The sequence below is a fragment of the Leucoraja erinacea genome, chromosome 9 (genome assembly GCF_028641065.1).
Source record: "Leucoraja erinacea ecotype New England chromosome 9, Leri_hhj_1, whole genome shotgun sequence".
Classification (NCBI taxonomy): Eukaryota; Metazoa; Chordata; class Chondrichthyes; order Rajiformes; family Rajidae; genus Leucoraja; species Leucoraja erinaceus.
In genome coordinates, this window is record NC_073385.1 from 65,277,460 (window position 1) to 65,291,946 (window position 14,487).

General features: G+C 47.6%; 1 protein-coding gene across 1 annotated transcript in view; it reads left to right on the plus strand.

Moving 5' to 3' along the window:
• Positions 1–14,487, plus strand: part of sptbn5 (spectrin, beta, non-erythrocytic 5) — a 217,314-nt gene that overhangs the window by 108,911 nt on the left and 93,916 nt on the right. The window contains exons 26-29 of the mRNA XM_055641059.1: positions 2,360–2,560; positions 3,200–3,316; positions 9,178–9,341; positions 11,702–11,834. Coding sequence (XP_055497034.1) covers positions 2,360–2,560; positions 3,200–3,316; positions 9,178–9,341; positions 11,702–11,834 — 615 coding nt within the window. The remainder of the gene's footprint in view (positions 1–2,359; positions 2,561–3,199; positions 3,317–9,177; positions 9,342–11,701; positions 11,835–14,487) is intronic.

A 14,487-nucleotide genomic window follows, 5' to 3' on the forward strand; every position in this document is an offset into this window, starting at 1 on the left:
TGGCGCGCGAGGATTTTGAGCATCCCAAAATCCTGGGGGTGCCGCGCACTCACCGCGCGTCACTGCCTACGTCACCACGTCTCACCACACGCATAATGCACGCAATACACGCATTACGCGCGCGTCAATGCATGTGTCTTGCGTCGTGATGTGTAAATGATGTTGCCTAAATGACGCACAAATAATGCCCAAGTGGGACAGGCCCTTTACGAACACGATACAAAAACCAAAAAAAAACAGTGGTGACACACCCACCACCATATTACAAAATCATCAAATTATTCAGACACTAAATACCAAACACCTACGTTACATATATACTAAATAACTACTGTACCAATATGTCCCTCTCTAACATCACCCGGGTGCAGACGTAAGCCCGGTAAAGGGGCAAGCATTTGCCTGGCGCCGTGACTGGCGGATGGCCAGCTTGGCCAGGACCATGGTCTAGGTCTAGGGAGGTTTCCAGCCTTTAGCTATTACTGGACCCAGTTAAGGACCTGTCCCACTGTATGAGCTAATTCAAGAGTTCCCCCGAGTTTTCCCTGATTCAAACTCGGAGAATTACGGTAATAGCCACTCGTAGGTACTCGGGGCTCTCGTGGACATTTTTCAACATTTTGAAAAATCTTCACGAGTCTTCACGAGCTTACCGCGTTTCCCGAGTACCTGCCGTTAGCGTTACGGCCCGCTAAGAGACGTCCCGAGCTCCGACGTACCCGCTACGTACATTCTACGGGCTTACCACGAGTTTGATTTTTTTTAAGCTCAGGAGAGCTCTTGAATTACCTCGTACAGTGGTACAGGCCCTTTAGCGGGGCTTTTAGAAACATAGACATAGAAACATAGAAAATAGGTGCAGGACTAGGCCATTCGGCCCTTCGAGCCTGCACCGCCATTCAATATGATCATGGCTGATCATCCAACTCAGTATCCCGTACCTGCCTTCTCTCCATACCCTCTGATCCCCTTAGCCACAAGGGCCACATCTAGCTCCCTCTTCAATATAGCCAATGAACTGGCCTCAACTACCCTCTGTGGCAGAGAGTTCCAGAGATTCACCACTCTCTGTGTGAAAAAAGTTCTTCTCATCTCGGTTTTAAAGGATTTCCCCCTTATCCTTAAGCTGTGGCCCCTTGTCCTGGACTTCCCTAACATCAGGAACAATCTTCCTGCAGCTAGCCTGTCCAACCCCTTAAGAATTTTGTAAGTTTCTATAAGATCCCCCCTCAATCTCCTAAATTCTAGAGAATTTCTCTTTCTCTTGGCTCTGTTTGGATATTAGTTCATGTTGAACACCAATTTTCTGGCCACTGATGGTCCGTCCATCCCGACAATCCGGACAAAATTACAAGAATTCAACTAAAATTCCCTGAGCGGCCACAGACGGCACTGTGAATGGCGAGCGCTCTTCCTGCTTGTGTCCCTCCAATGTGAAAGAATCAACTATGCTCTTGATCTTCTCCCCCAGCTGTTTCACAAAGACAATACAGTAAATCCTTATTTTAACGACCCCCCCTTGTAACAGACGCTGGATATAGAGACGGACCTGCCGACCCATCCCCGGCTCACACGGTCTACCCACCCGTTTAGACCCCCCGGTTCCAACTGGCAAAGTGAACCAGCGAGCCCTTCTTCACCCACCGAAAGGACACACAGTGCCGGAGTAATTCAGCGGGTCAGATATCTCTGGAGCAAAGATCTTAGAGCGGAGCTCTGGAGAACATGGATAGGTGACGTCTGGACCTGCCCTCAGACTGATTCAGTCAGCTGAGTTACTCCTGCACTTTGTGTTTCAGTGCATCCCTTAAGTCACCACGAGGTTCCCTCCCCTCTCACCTGCTGTCGCTTCCAAGGTGGAGTATGTCGGCGACTCCAGGAGCGAAGGAGGAGGTGGTGGAGGGAGGAGGGGGCGGGAGGGTGGTGGAGATGGCGATGTTGGGGGGAGGAGGGGGCAACCTGGAGGTCGGAAGATGGGGCTACCCCCTCCAACTGGTTTGTTAGTTTAGAGATGCAGAGCGGAAACAGGCCCTTCCGGGCCCGTGCCGACCAGCGATCCCCGCGCACTGACACTGTCCTACACACACTACGGACAATTTTTACATTTAACAAGCCAATTAACCTATAAACCTGTACGTCTTTGGAGTGTGGGAGGAAACTGAAGATCTTGGAGAAAACCCACGCTGGTCACGGGGAGAACGTACAAACTCCGTGCTTCTGTGATTCTGGTCAGGCTCATTTCCCTGTCCTTCGTTGTTCCATGCCTGCGCTAAGCCCTTCTTTTCCCACCTCCACCCCGCGTGACGTGCAGGCTTGCTATTTGGTCCGTTTGTAACCATAGACCTTTCTGCTGGTGCAGGAGTTACAGGTTGAAGTGAAGACCCATAAGCAGCAGATCCAGAAGGTACTGGAGGCTGGCAAGCGTATGATCAGCTCTCAGCACTTCATGGCCCACGGCATTGAGGGCCAGTGCACGGAGCTGCAGAGCAGCTGGGAAGGACTGGAGAGGGCCTGTGACGACAGGGGGAAGAAATTGCAGCGATCGGTACAGTTCAACCAGGTAAGCCGAGTCCTGGAGAGCCTTCTATGATGGCACATGTGCGACCCAAAACCCTCCTTCTAACAACCAATACACAATGCTGCTGAACAAAGACATCTCCAGCACAATTGCTCATTATAACAGTAAATAATACATAGTCATAGAGTCATACAGTACAGCATGGAAACAGGCCCTTCGGTCTAACTTGCCCGTGCCGACCAACAGCAACTTCAAGATTCAAGATTCAAGATTCAATTTATTTGTCATTTGGACCCCTTGAGGTCCAAACGAAATGCCGTTTCTGCAGCCATACATTACAAACAAATAGACCCGAGACACAACATAATTTACATAAAAATCCATCACATCGCTGTGATGGAAGGCCAAAAAAACTTATCTCTCCACTGCACTCCACAACTTATCTCTCCACTGCACAAAAAATAATAAAAACGCGGACAGGCTGCAGAGGCCGCTGCTGACGAGAGTCGCGCCGCCAACTTATCCCTGTATATAACCATATAACAATTACAGCACGGAAACAGGCCGTCTCGACCCTTCTAGTCCGTGCCAAACACGTATTCTCCCCTAGTCCCATCTACCTGCGTTCAGACCATAACCCTCCATTCCTTTCCCGTCCATATAACTATCCAATGAATCTAGTTCCTTGCAGATGTTTCCGAACTGGACACCTGGGCAGCAGAAAAACTTCAACTTGTGTCAAGCGAAGATTGTGGGAAGAATGAAGCTGTTTCTCAGAAGCTGGTCAAGAACCACAGGGTAAGCATCGTCTTAATTAAAGGACGCCTTGGTTTCTGCATTTCCAAATACACTTCCAGAGAGAGAGCCTGCTCAAGATAATAGAAAATAAATATTGCAACACTCCAATTAGTAAATCCAGATGTTATTTATAATCTAGTGAATCTTCTGTGGTGCTATGGAGTCCAAGCATCACCGAGTCAAAAAGAACAGAAATAGGCCCTTTGTGCCTGCTTGCCCATGCTGACCAAGGTGCCATCTACACTAGGCCCACCTACCCATGCTGACCAAGGTGCCATCTACACTAGTCCCACCTGCCGATGCTGACCAAGGTGCCATCTACACTAGTCCCACCTACCCATGCTGACCAAAGTTCCATCTACAGTATTCCCACCTGCCCATGCTTGGCCTACATCCCTCTCAACCTTTCCTCTCCATGTGTCTGTCCAAATACATTTTAATATGAATCTTGCTCTGAACAGTTGGTAAGATTCAGTCTGACTTTGCTGTTTGCCTTATCTGACTTTTACTCACATCATTGGGTCGGCACGGTGGCGCAGAGGTAGAGCTACTGTGCCAGAGACCCAGGTTCGATCCTGACTATGGGTGCTTGTCTGTGCGGAGTTTGTACGTTCTCCCCATGACCTGCGTGGGTTTTCTCCAAGAGCTTTGGTTCCTCCCACACTCCAAAGACAGACAGGTTTGTAGGTTAATTGGCCTGGGTTTGTATACTTGGTGTGAATTGTCCCGAGTGTGTGGCGGATGGTGTTAATGTGCGATGATCGCTGGTCGGCACGGAGTCAATGGGCCGAAGGGCCTGTTTCCGCATCGTATCTCTAAACTAAACATAACTAAACTCTTTACTTGTTGTTATCTACAATGCCACTAGTGAAAATTCATCACAGGAATATAAATGGATGAGTATTCTGTGCATTTGACCCAGCGTGTCTGGAAGTTACTGGGCATCTATGGAGTTTAGGATAAACTTGTCAGGCAGTCAGTCCTTCAAGGAAGTGCTTCCACTCCAGTCTGAGGGCTCTGAGGTAGCTGACGAGTTCAATGTGGGAACCAACGTGTGTGAAGAAAGGACTCGACCCCAAACGTCGCCCATTCCTTCTCTCCAGAGATGCTGCCTGACCCACTGAGTTACTCCAGCATTTTGTGTCTATCGTCGGTTTAAACCAGCATCTGCAGTTCACTCCTAGGCAATTTGATGGGGTAGATTATTTGCGGGACTATGTACTCCTGCAGTTTTAGCATGGCCATGAGCTCCTACCAAAGACATCCAAGGTGCTCAACGTAATCTTCTTCATATCATCATGTGGAGAGGATGTTTCCACTAGTGGGAGAGTCTTGGACTAGTCGTAGCTTCAGAATTCAAGGACGTTCCTTAATGCCCCTGTCCCACTTAGGAAACCTGAATGGAAACCTCTGGAGACTTTGCGCCCCACCCAAGGCTTCCGTGCGGTTCCCGGAGGTTCCCGGAGGTTCCCGTAGGTTTTTGTCAGTCTCCCTACCTGCTTCCACTACCTGCAACCTCCGGCAACCACCTGCAACTTCCGGGAACCGCAAGGAAACCTTGGGTGGGGCGCAAAGTCTCCAGAGGTTTCCGTTCAGGTTTTCTAAGTGGGACAGGGGCATAAGGACAGTCTCGGACTAGAGGTCATAGCCTCAGAATTAAAGGACATTCTTTTAAGAAGGAGATGAGGAGGAATTTCTTTAGTCAGAGGGTGGTGAATCTGTAGAATTCTTTGCCACAAAAGGCTGTGGAGGCCAAATCAATGGATATTTTTAAGAGGCAGATTCTTCATTAGTACAGGTGTCAGGGGTTATGGGGAGAAGGTAGGAGAATGGGGTTAGGGGGGAGAGAAATGATTGAATGACGGAGCAGACTTGATGGGCCGAATGGCCTAATTCTGGTCCGATCACTTATGACCTTATTTTCAGTGGTCATGAGCCAGGGATTCCTTGAGCTGATGAAGATTTAGATAGATTGAAGGAAATGTTGAGAACCCGCTTGAAGCTATTTTTGTGTGGTCACATTGGATTTCTCAGCCTCAACAGTTGAAATGCAATGTTTTTGGCACGCGTTGCCAGACCAAGGAGCAAAGGAGCAAAGGAGCAATGTGATGAATATCGTGCTTGGGGCCCTCAGCAACTGAATGGGCGGTTGGCAAGTCCACAAAGTGGGGTAATCGTCTTTCCGAACCGTCTTTTGGGAATTGTATGGGGCGAGCAGACCGAATGAGCCGGGACGGAAAACGCAGTTGGTCGACTGCAATGAGGCAAGTAGTTGTGTTGCAATAATAACAGATATGTACTCTAATGCAAAGCAGGTGTGTGCAATTACTGCAAATATGACATCATACTTTACAAGCACCTTCACACACGTGTTTGGTTTTGTATTATAGATAATAGACAATAGGTGCACGAGGAGGCCATTCGGCCCTTCGAGCCAGCACCGCCATTCAATGTGATCATGGCTGATCATCCACAATCAGTATCCCGTTCATGCCTTCTCCCCATATCCCCTGACTCCGCTATTTTTAAGAGCTCTATCTAGCTCTCTCTTGAAAGCATCCAGAGAACCTGCCTCTACCGCCCTCTGAGGCAGAGAATTCCACAGACTCACCACTCTCTGTGAGAAAAAATGATTCCTCGCCTCCGTTCTAAATGGCTTGCTCCTTATTCTTAAACTGTGGCCCCTGGTTCTGGACTCCCCCAACATTGGGAACATGTTTCCTGCCTCTAGCGTGTCCAAACCCTTAACAATCTTCTATGTTTCAATGAGATTCCCTCTCATCCTTCTAAACTCCAGAGTGTACAAGCCCAGCTGCTCCATTCTCTCAGCATATGACAGTCCCGCCATCCCGGGAATTTACCTTGTATTCTGTCAAACGTGTCAGACCATTCATCCCTCTTTCCCATACCCAGCCTTTTGTTTCATTTCCTTCCCTGCTCCCCCCCCCTCCCTGCACCTCCCTACACAGCACGCACACATATCCCTGTTTTTTGTCCCTATGTGCCCTCCTTTCCCATCCCTCAAACCATATTCCCATTTCCCATGGCATCGCTGACACTTTTCCAATCCCGTGGCTTGCTATTGAGCGAGTGCGGCGTAGGTTCACCAGGTTAATTCCCGGGATGGCGGGACTGTCATATGTTGATAGAATGGAGCAGCTGGGCTTGTACACTCTGGAGTTTAGAAGGATGAGAGGGTATCTTATTGAAACATGTAGGATTATTAAGGGATTGGACACGCTGGAGGCAGGAAACATGTTCCCGATGTTGGGGGAGTCCAGAACCAGGGGCCACAGTTTAAGAATAAGGGGTAAGCCATTTAGAACGGAGATGAGGAAAAACTTTTTCCCCCAGAGAGTTGTGAATCTGTGGAATTCACTGCTTCAGAAGACAGTGGAGGCCAATTCTTTCATGAGAGCGTTAGAGTTAGAGCTCTTAAAGATAGCGGAGTCAAGGGATATGGGGAGAAGGCAGGAACGGGGTACTGATTGTGGATGATCAGCCATGATCACATTGAATGGTGATGCTGACTCGAAGGGTCAAATGGCCTACTCCTGCACCTATTGTCTATTGTCTATTCACTCATATCAATATAATCATTTTCCCATTTACAGTTCCCTCTATCTTTCCTTCTGCCGTCTCTTCCCCTCTCCTTTTCCCACCTTCCCCCTTCCCTATACTCCTATCCTTCCCTTCTTGAAAATAGGCTTGCACTTCCCACATCCCTCATTAGAGCGGCACGGTGGCGCAGCGGTAGAGTTGCTGCCTTACAGCGCCAGAGACCCGGGTTCGATCCTGACTACAGGTGCTGTCTGTACGGAGTTTGTACGTTCTCCCCGTGACCTGCGTTGGGTTTTCTCCACGTGCTCCAATTTCCTCCCACATTCCAAACACCTACAGGTTTATAGGTTAATTGGCTTCTGTAAAATGTAAATTGTCCCTGATGTGTAGGATAGTGCTAGTGAGCAGGGTGATCGCTGGTCAGCGTGGGCCTAGTGAGCCGAAAAGCCTGTCTCCACACTGTATCTTTGAAGTAATGTCTAAAAGCCCATATCTTCTCCTGCCCTTCTAATTTTAAATATATATTTCTCCCCCTTTAAAGAGTTAAAAATTACCTTTTCACAATAGCAGCTGAAAGAGCCATTCAGTATCAAAAAAAACTGACTGGTTACACTGTAGCCCAACAAGGTGAGGAAACAACGTATTTTGGTATCATAGAAACAAAAACCGAAAGGGAGAGCTTCGAGCCGCTTTTGAGCTGCCGCCATCACATCACTAAAGAGTCCCAGACATGGGTTAATTTAAAAAAAAGACTCCTGACCCAACAAAGGAAACTATTGGCATGTGTGGAGTTTTTGAGCTGCTGCCTCTTTCTGTGACACGTGGGTTTACGTTCTCTCTGGACACGTGGGCTCCGGGTGCTCCGTCTCTCCCTCACCCCAAAGATGTGCAGGTTTGTAGGTTAACAGGCTTCTGTTGATTGCCCCTCGTGTGTACGATACGAAACTGGAATAACATGGAAATGGTGTACGGTGATCGATGGTCAGCATGGACACGGTGGGCCAAAGGGCTTTGTCCCCACACTGTATCTCTAAACTGAACTAAATTAATCTGGTTGCGGACCCTAGAGAATCGCCAGCCCCAAGCACTAACCTGTCTTAAACTACCTGATCTCCGTCTTAACCTACCTGATCTCCCGGTGGCTCAGCACTTCAACTCCCCCTCCCATTCCCAATCTGACCTTTCTGTCCTGGGCCTCCTCCATTGTCAGAGTGAGGCCCAGCACAAATTGGAGGAACAGCACCTCATATTTTACTTTTTTTTTTTTTTTTTTTTTACAGAGTGAATGGCCCAGAGCAAATTACACTACAGGAACAGCCATAACCCACCACCATAATACATATTATCACTTGGGTAGTTTACACCCCCCAGCGGTCCGGAACTCTAAGGTGACACATTGACTTCTCTCCCACCCGGGCACTTCAGATAGCAGCCGGCCCGGGTAGAGCCCTTTGGCCCTCTCCGGATCCCAGCTTCCCCAGGAGCAACCCAACCAGGACATCTTCAGCCCTACCCTCTCCCCTACGCACAGGGTGTCCAAAGATGAGGATGGTGGGTGAAAACTGCATCTCATATTTCACTTGGGTAGTTTACACCCCAACGGTATGAACATAGACTTCTCTAACTTCAGATAGCCCTTGCTTTCTCTCTCCATCCCCTTCCCCCTCCCCTCCCCAGTTCTCCCACTAGTCTCACTGTCTCAATTTATATTCTATCTTTGTCCCGCCCCCTCCCCTGACATCAGTCTGAAGAAGGGTCTCGACCCGAAACGTCACCTATTCCTTCGCTCCATAGATGCTGCCTCACCCGCTCAGTTTCTCCAGCATTTTGTGTCTACCTTCGATTTAAACCAGCACCTGCAATTCATTCTTAAATAAATAGATAATTGTTAGTGAGGCGAGGGTAACAACAAAGCAAACCGAGATAAAATGTAGTTGGAGATGGTAAGACTGGTTGGAGAATGACAGCCCTGCCCCAATTCAGTGTGGTAGCCATAGTTAAAGGTTTTTGTGTGTGGTCAACATATATTCTGTCTGCAGCATGTGGAATGGGAGGAACTGTCACCATATGCTAGACACAAAATGTTGGAGTAACTCAGTGGGTGAGGCAGCATCCCTGGAGTGAAGGAATGGGCGACGTTTCGGGTCGAGACCCTTTGCACAGATCTGTCACCATATACTGGCTTTACTTCCTGTACCAAAATCGAGCTGGATGTTGTTTTATTTCACTGTACAATGTAAACATAACTTCTTCCCACATCTGCACCCGTTATATTCTTTCATCGGCTCAAATGTTTTCAGTCTCTCAAGGGACAGATCCAGAATACCCAAGGCCTTGCCGAGGAGCTGCAAAAGAATTCCCAGGAGCTTCCGCTCCGAGGGCTCATCACGTTTGACATGGTAGATGAGCCTCAGGAGCACCTTCGACAGCGGCTGAAGGAGCTGCAGGATCTTTGGTCTACCAGGTACGTGGACGGGGAACCCACCAAAGCCCTTTCTCACCTCGTGCATTCTGTCTGGCTGATAACTGCTTTACCAGAATCATAAAACACAGAAGCAATCCCTGTGGCAGACCACATCCTTGCTGGCTGTTCTACCTGTCTGAATCCAAGCCGTCTGTGCCATAACACCTCAAGTATTTGCCTAGATGCTCAAATATTGTGAGAATATCAAGTCAAGTCAAGCCAAGAGAGTTTATTGTCATGTGTCCCAGATAGGACAATGAAATTCTTGCTTTGCTTCAGCACAACAGAGTATAGTAGGCATAAATACAGAACAGATCAGTGTGTCCATATACCATTATATAAATATATACACACATCAATAAATAAGCAGATCAAGTGCAAATAAACAGATAATGGTCTATTAGTGTTCAGAGATTTGTTTCAGTTGAGTTTAATAGCCTGATGGCTGTGGGGAAGCAGCTATTTCTGAACCTGGACGTTGCAGTCTTCAGACTCCTGTACCTACTACCTGAAGGTAGCGGGGAGACGAGTGTGTGGCCAGGATGATGTGGGTCCTTGATGATGCTGCCAGCCTTTTTGAGGCAGCGACTGCGATAGATCCCCTCGATGGTAGGGAGGTCAGAGCCGATGATGGACTGGGCAGGGTCTGGGCAATATCTGCATACACTACTAGTTCAGACACCATATTCCACACTCCAACCACCCTCCATGTAAAATAAATGCCCCCAAACCCTCTCCAAACCTATCTCTCTGACCTCAAGTCATAAACAACCCCACCATGGCAAGAATGGGGTTGTTTGCTATCAACCCTATCTATAGTTCAAGTTCAAGTTCAAATTTATTCTCACATGTACCAACTAGGGTACAGTGATATTTGAGTTACCACACAGCAACAAGACACACAGCCACATAAAATAAAATTTAACATAAACTTCCACCACAGCGGAATCCACATTCCTCACTGATGGAAGGTAATAAAGTTCAATCATCTTCCTCTTTGTCCTTGTTCGTGGGGGCTGTTGAACCCTCCGCGGTCGCCACTGTCCGACGGTCCGATGTCCAAAGCACTCGCGGGGTGGAAACTCCGGCGTCGGGATGGGTCGGAACACTCCACGGCATGGAGCTCCCGAGTCAGCCTCTTCTTACCGGGGACCGCGGGCTTCACGGTCTTAAAGTCTACAGGCTCTTCCACAGGCGATCCTCAGCAAAGGATCACATGCTCCTTTGATGTTAAAGTCCCTCATAACTATATAGCTGCTCTTTCTGCTCAGGGAAAAAGAAAATCAGCCTCCCCGGTCTTTCCTTATTGCTGAAATGCTGCAATTAAGGCAGGCATCCCATATGTCTTCGTCACCACTTTATCCACCTGTACGGCAACTTTCAAAACCAGTGACCCTCAAGGACTCCCTCTGCATCAGTATCCCATGGCCCTTACAATCCTACACTTATCTGCTTACCCAAACTGCATTTGCCAATTAAATTCCATGTAGCATGACTTGCCCCAAACATTCCAGCTGATCTTTAACATGCCTATATGTAACCTCTTGGCTATCTATAACACCACCAAGTTTCTTTGCATCACCAAGTCATATCATTGTATCATTAACTTTGACGTTTTGCCCTTCTATACAAGTTAAACTATGATATATCTATGCTGATGCAAAATCCAGGACAATCCGGCAACAATAGCTCTCTTCCTTTCTGAAGATAGTTTCTCCGTGTTCATAAGTGAGGTCATAGGTAGTGAGCAGAATGAGCAGAATAAGTAATGAGCAGAATTAGGCCATTCGGATATTCAAGTCTACTCTGCCATTCAATCATGGCTGATCTATCTCTCCCTCCAAACCCTATTCTCCTGCCTTCTCCCCATAACCTCTGACACCCATAGTGATCAAGAATCTAGTTATCTCTGCCTTAAAAATATCCACTGACTTGGCCTTCACACCCTAGTGTGGCAAAGAATTCCACAGATTCAACACCCTCTGATTAAAGAGATTACTTCTCATATCCTTCCTAAAGGAACATCCTTTAATTCTGAGGCTATGACTTCTGGCCCTAGACTCTCTCACTAGTGGAAACATCAACTTCATCCAAACCTTTCACTATTCTGCATGTTTCAATGAGGTCCCCCCTCATCTTTCTAAACTCCAGCGAGTACAGGCTCAGTGCCGACAACGCTCATCATAGGTTAACCCACTCATTCCTGGAATCATTTTCGTAAACCTCCTCTGGACCCTCTGCAGCACCAACTCATCCTTCCTCAGACATTGTGCCCATAATTGCAGTGTACACTTTAAGTTGACTAAATGTGACATTGATGTTTTGTGGCTGATTTGATGGGGAACGTGCTCAATTTGCAGGATGCAGAAGCTGGAACAAACGCTGGTATTCCATGAGTGTGTGCGGGAAATGGGGGAGCTCGAGGAATGGATCGCACAGCAGTTTCAGGCGGCCAGCTCTGAGGATTATGGAAATGATCACCAACATGTCCTGGTAAAAATGGCTTCAGCCCTTATCACTTGTGTGACTGCCCCTTTAACCGTTAATTCCTTCTTCACAGCTCCCTCGCCATTTTTAAAAAAAAAATAACCAGAAATATTATTCAATTTGGTTACAATACTATTTACGAAACTCAACAATTCAACCAAACCCACCACCATAGTACAGGCGGTCACGGTGGCGCAGCGGTAGAGTTGCAGCCTTACAGCGAACTCAGCGCCGTAGACCCGGGTGCAGTCTGTACGGAGTTTGTACGTTCTCCCCGTGGGTTTTCTCCGAGATCTTCGGTTTCCTCCCACGCTCCAGTGACGCACAGGTTTGTAGGTGAATTGGCTTGGTAAATGTAAAAATTGTCCCTAGTGGGTGTAGGATGGTGTTAGTGCGCGGGGATCGCTGGTCGGCGCGGACCCGGTGGGCCGAAGGGCCTGTTTCCGCGCTGTATCTTTAAACTAAACTAAATTACAAGTAAAACAAAGAATTGTTGAATAACTATTTCCCCATCCTTATTAAGGAAGCGTTCCACCCCCCCGCGGTGCCCAGCGGTCCTGGATATACCCCAGGGTGCCCGTGACAATGCGTAGTCCTTCTCTAGTACCACCCGGGCACGGACATAACCCCGGAATAGGGGCAGGAAGTGAACTCGGGCAGAGCCCTCTTCCGCCTGGCCCCCTCACCATTGATTCTGAACAGACAGCGGAAGACTACAGTCCCACATGTTGGTCTTCAAGTGTTTGATTTATTTAGTTTAGTTTAGGGATGCAGCATGGAAACAGGCCTGTCAGCCCACCTAGGCCGTGCCGAACACTCACACATTAGTACATTAGTTCTATCCTAAACACTCGGAACAGTTTACAGAAGCCAATTAACCTGCACATCTTGTGGGAGGGAACCAGCGCACGTGGGGACATGGAGAACATACAAACTCCGTACAGACAGCACCTGTAATCAGGATGGAACCTGGGTCTCTGGTGCTGTGAGGCAGCAACTCTACTGCTCTGCCACTGTAATAGTCTGATATGTTATTTTACAAATTAGAGTAACTCGAGACTCAGCCTTTGCATCATTCACCTCCTCGGCTCTAAATGAATAACTAACCAGGTAGGAGTAGAGAAACTCTGTACGATGAGAGAGAATGAGGCTCTGGTGAGGAATTACAAGGTTAATTCCCGGGCTGGACTGTCATTTGCTGAGAGAATGGAGAGGCTGGGCTTGTATACACTGCAATTTAGAAGGATGAGAGGGAGTCTTATTGAAACATATAAGATTATTAAGGGTTTGGACACGCTAGAAGCTGGAAACATGTTGGGGGAGTCCAGAACCAGGGGACACAGTTTAATAATAAAAGGTAAGCCATTTAGAACGGAGATGAGGAAAAACCTTTTCACACAGAGAGTGGTGAATCTGTGGAATTTTCTGTCTCAGAAGGCAGTAGAAGCCAATTCTCTGGATACTTTCAAGAGAGAGTAAGATAGAGCTCTTAAAGATAGTGGAGTCAAGGGGTATGGGGAGAAGGCAGTCAAGGGATATGGGGAGAAGGCAGGAATGAGGTACTGATTGGGGATGATCAGCCATGATCATATAGAATGGCAGTGCTGGCTCGAAGGACCGAATGGCCTACTCCTACACCTATTGTCTATTGTCTTTTGAAAGAAGACATGGATCAGGTAAAGGCAGCTGGGATGAAGTGCATCGCTGGTGGACTACAGGGCATTGAAGAGCATACTTGACGATATCAGGAGGCAATAAAAGGCAAGAGATGGCTCTGCAGACTAAGGATAATAAAGGAGACAGATTAAGGATAATCCAAAGTGATTTTATAAGTACATCAAGAGAAAGAGTGGAACTAATAAGATCAGAAACCAAAGCTATCATCTCTGTGTGGATCTGCAGGAGATGGGAAAGGTCCTTAATGAGTATTTATTTCTCCTCTGTTTTTACCGTGGGGAAAGACATATAGACTAGGTGAATTTTGGAAAATTAATGTCCTGGTAAAAATGACGACACTCCATATTACAGCTGAGGAGGTGCTGAATGTCCTAAAATATATGAAGATAAATAAATCTCCCAAATGAGGGGTGATCTTCTAGAGAGGTATAAAATCATGAATTTAACAGTCGCCTAAAAAATCGCTTAAGTGGGACAGGCCCATGATTATCAGAAAGACAAGTGATAGGGACCTCACCACTTGCAACTTTACCTCCAAGTCTCACAACATTATGACCTTTAGTTTAGTTTAGAGTTACTGTGCTGAAACAGGCCTTCGGCCCACCGAGTCCACACTGACCAGCGATCCCCGCACATTGAAGGGCCTGTCCCACTACACGAGTTTACCCAAGAGCTCTCCCGAGTTTTAAAAAAAACAAACTCGTGGTGAGTTCGTAGAATGTACGTAGCGGGTATGTTGGAGCTCGGGATGTCTCTTAGCGGCTCGTAACGCTAACGGCAGGTACTCGGGAAACGCGGTAAGCTCGTGAAGACTCGTGAAGATTTTTCAACGTGTTGAAAAATGTCCACGACAGCCCCGAGTACCGACGAGCGGCTATTACCGTAAATCTCCGAGTTCGAATCAGGGGAAACTCGGGAGAACTCTTGAATTAGCTCGTACAGTGGGACAGCCCCATAACACTACCCTACACACAAGGGACAA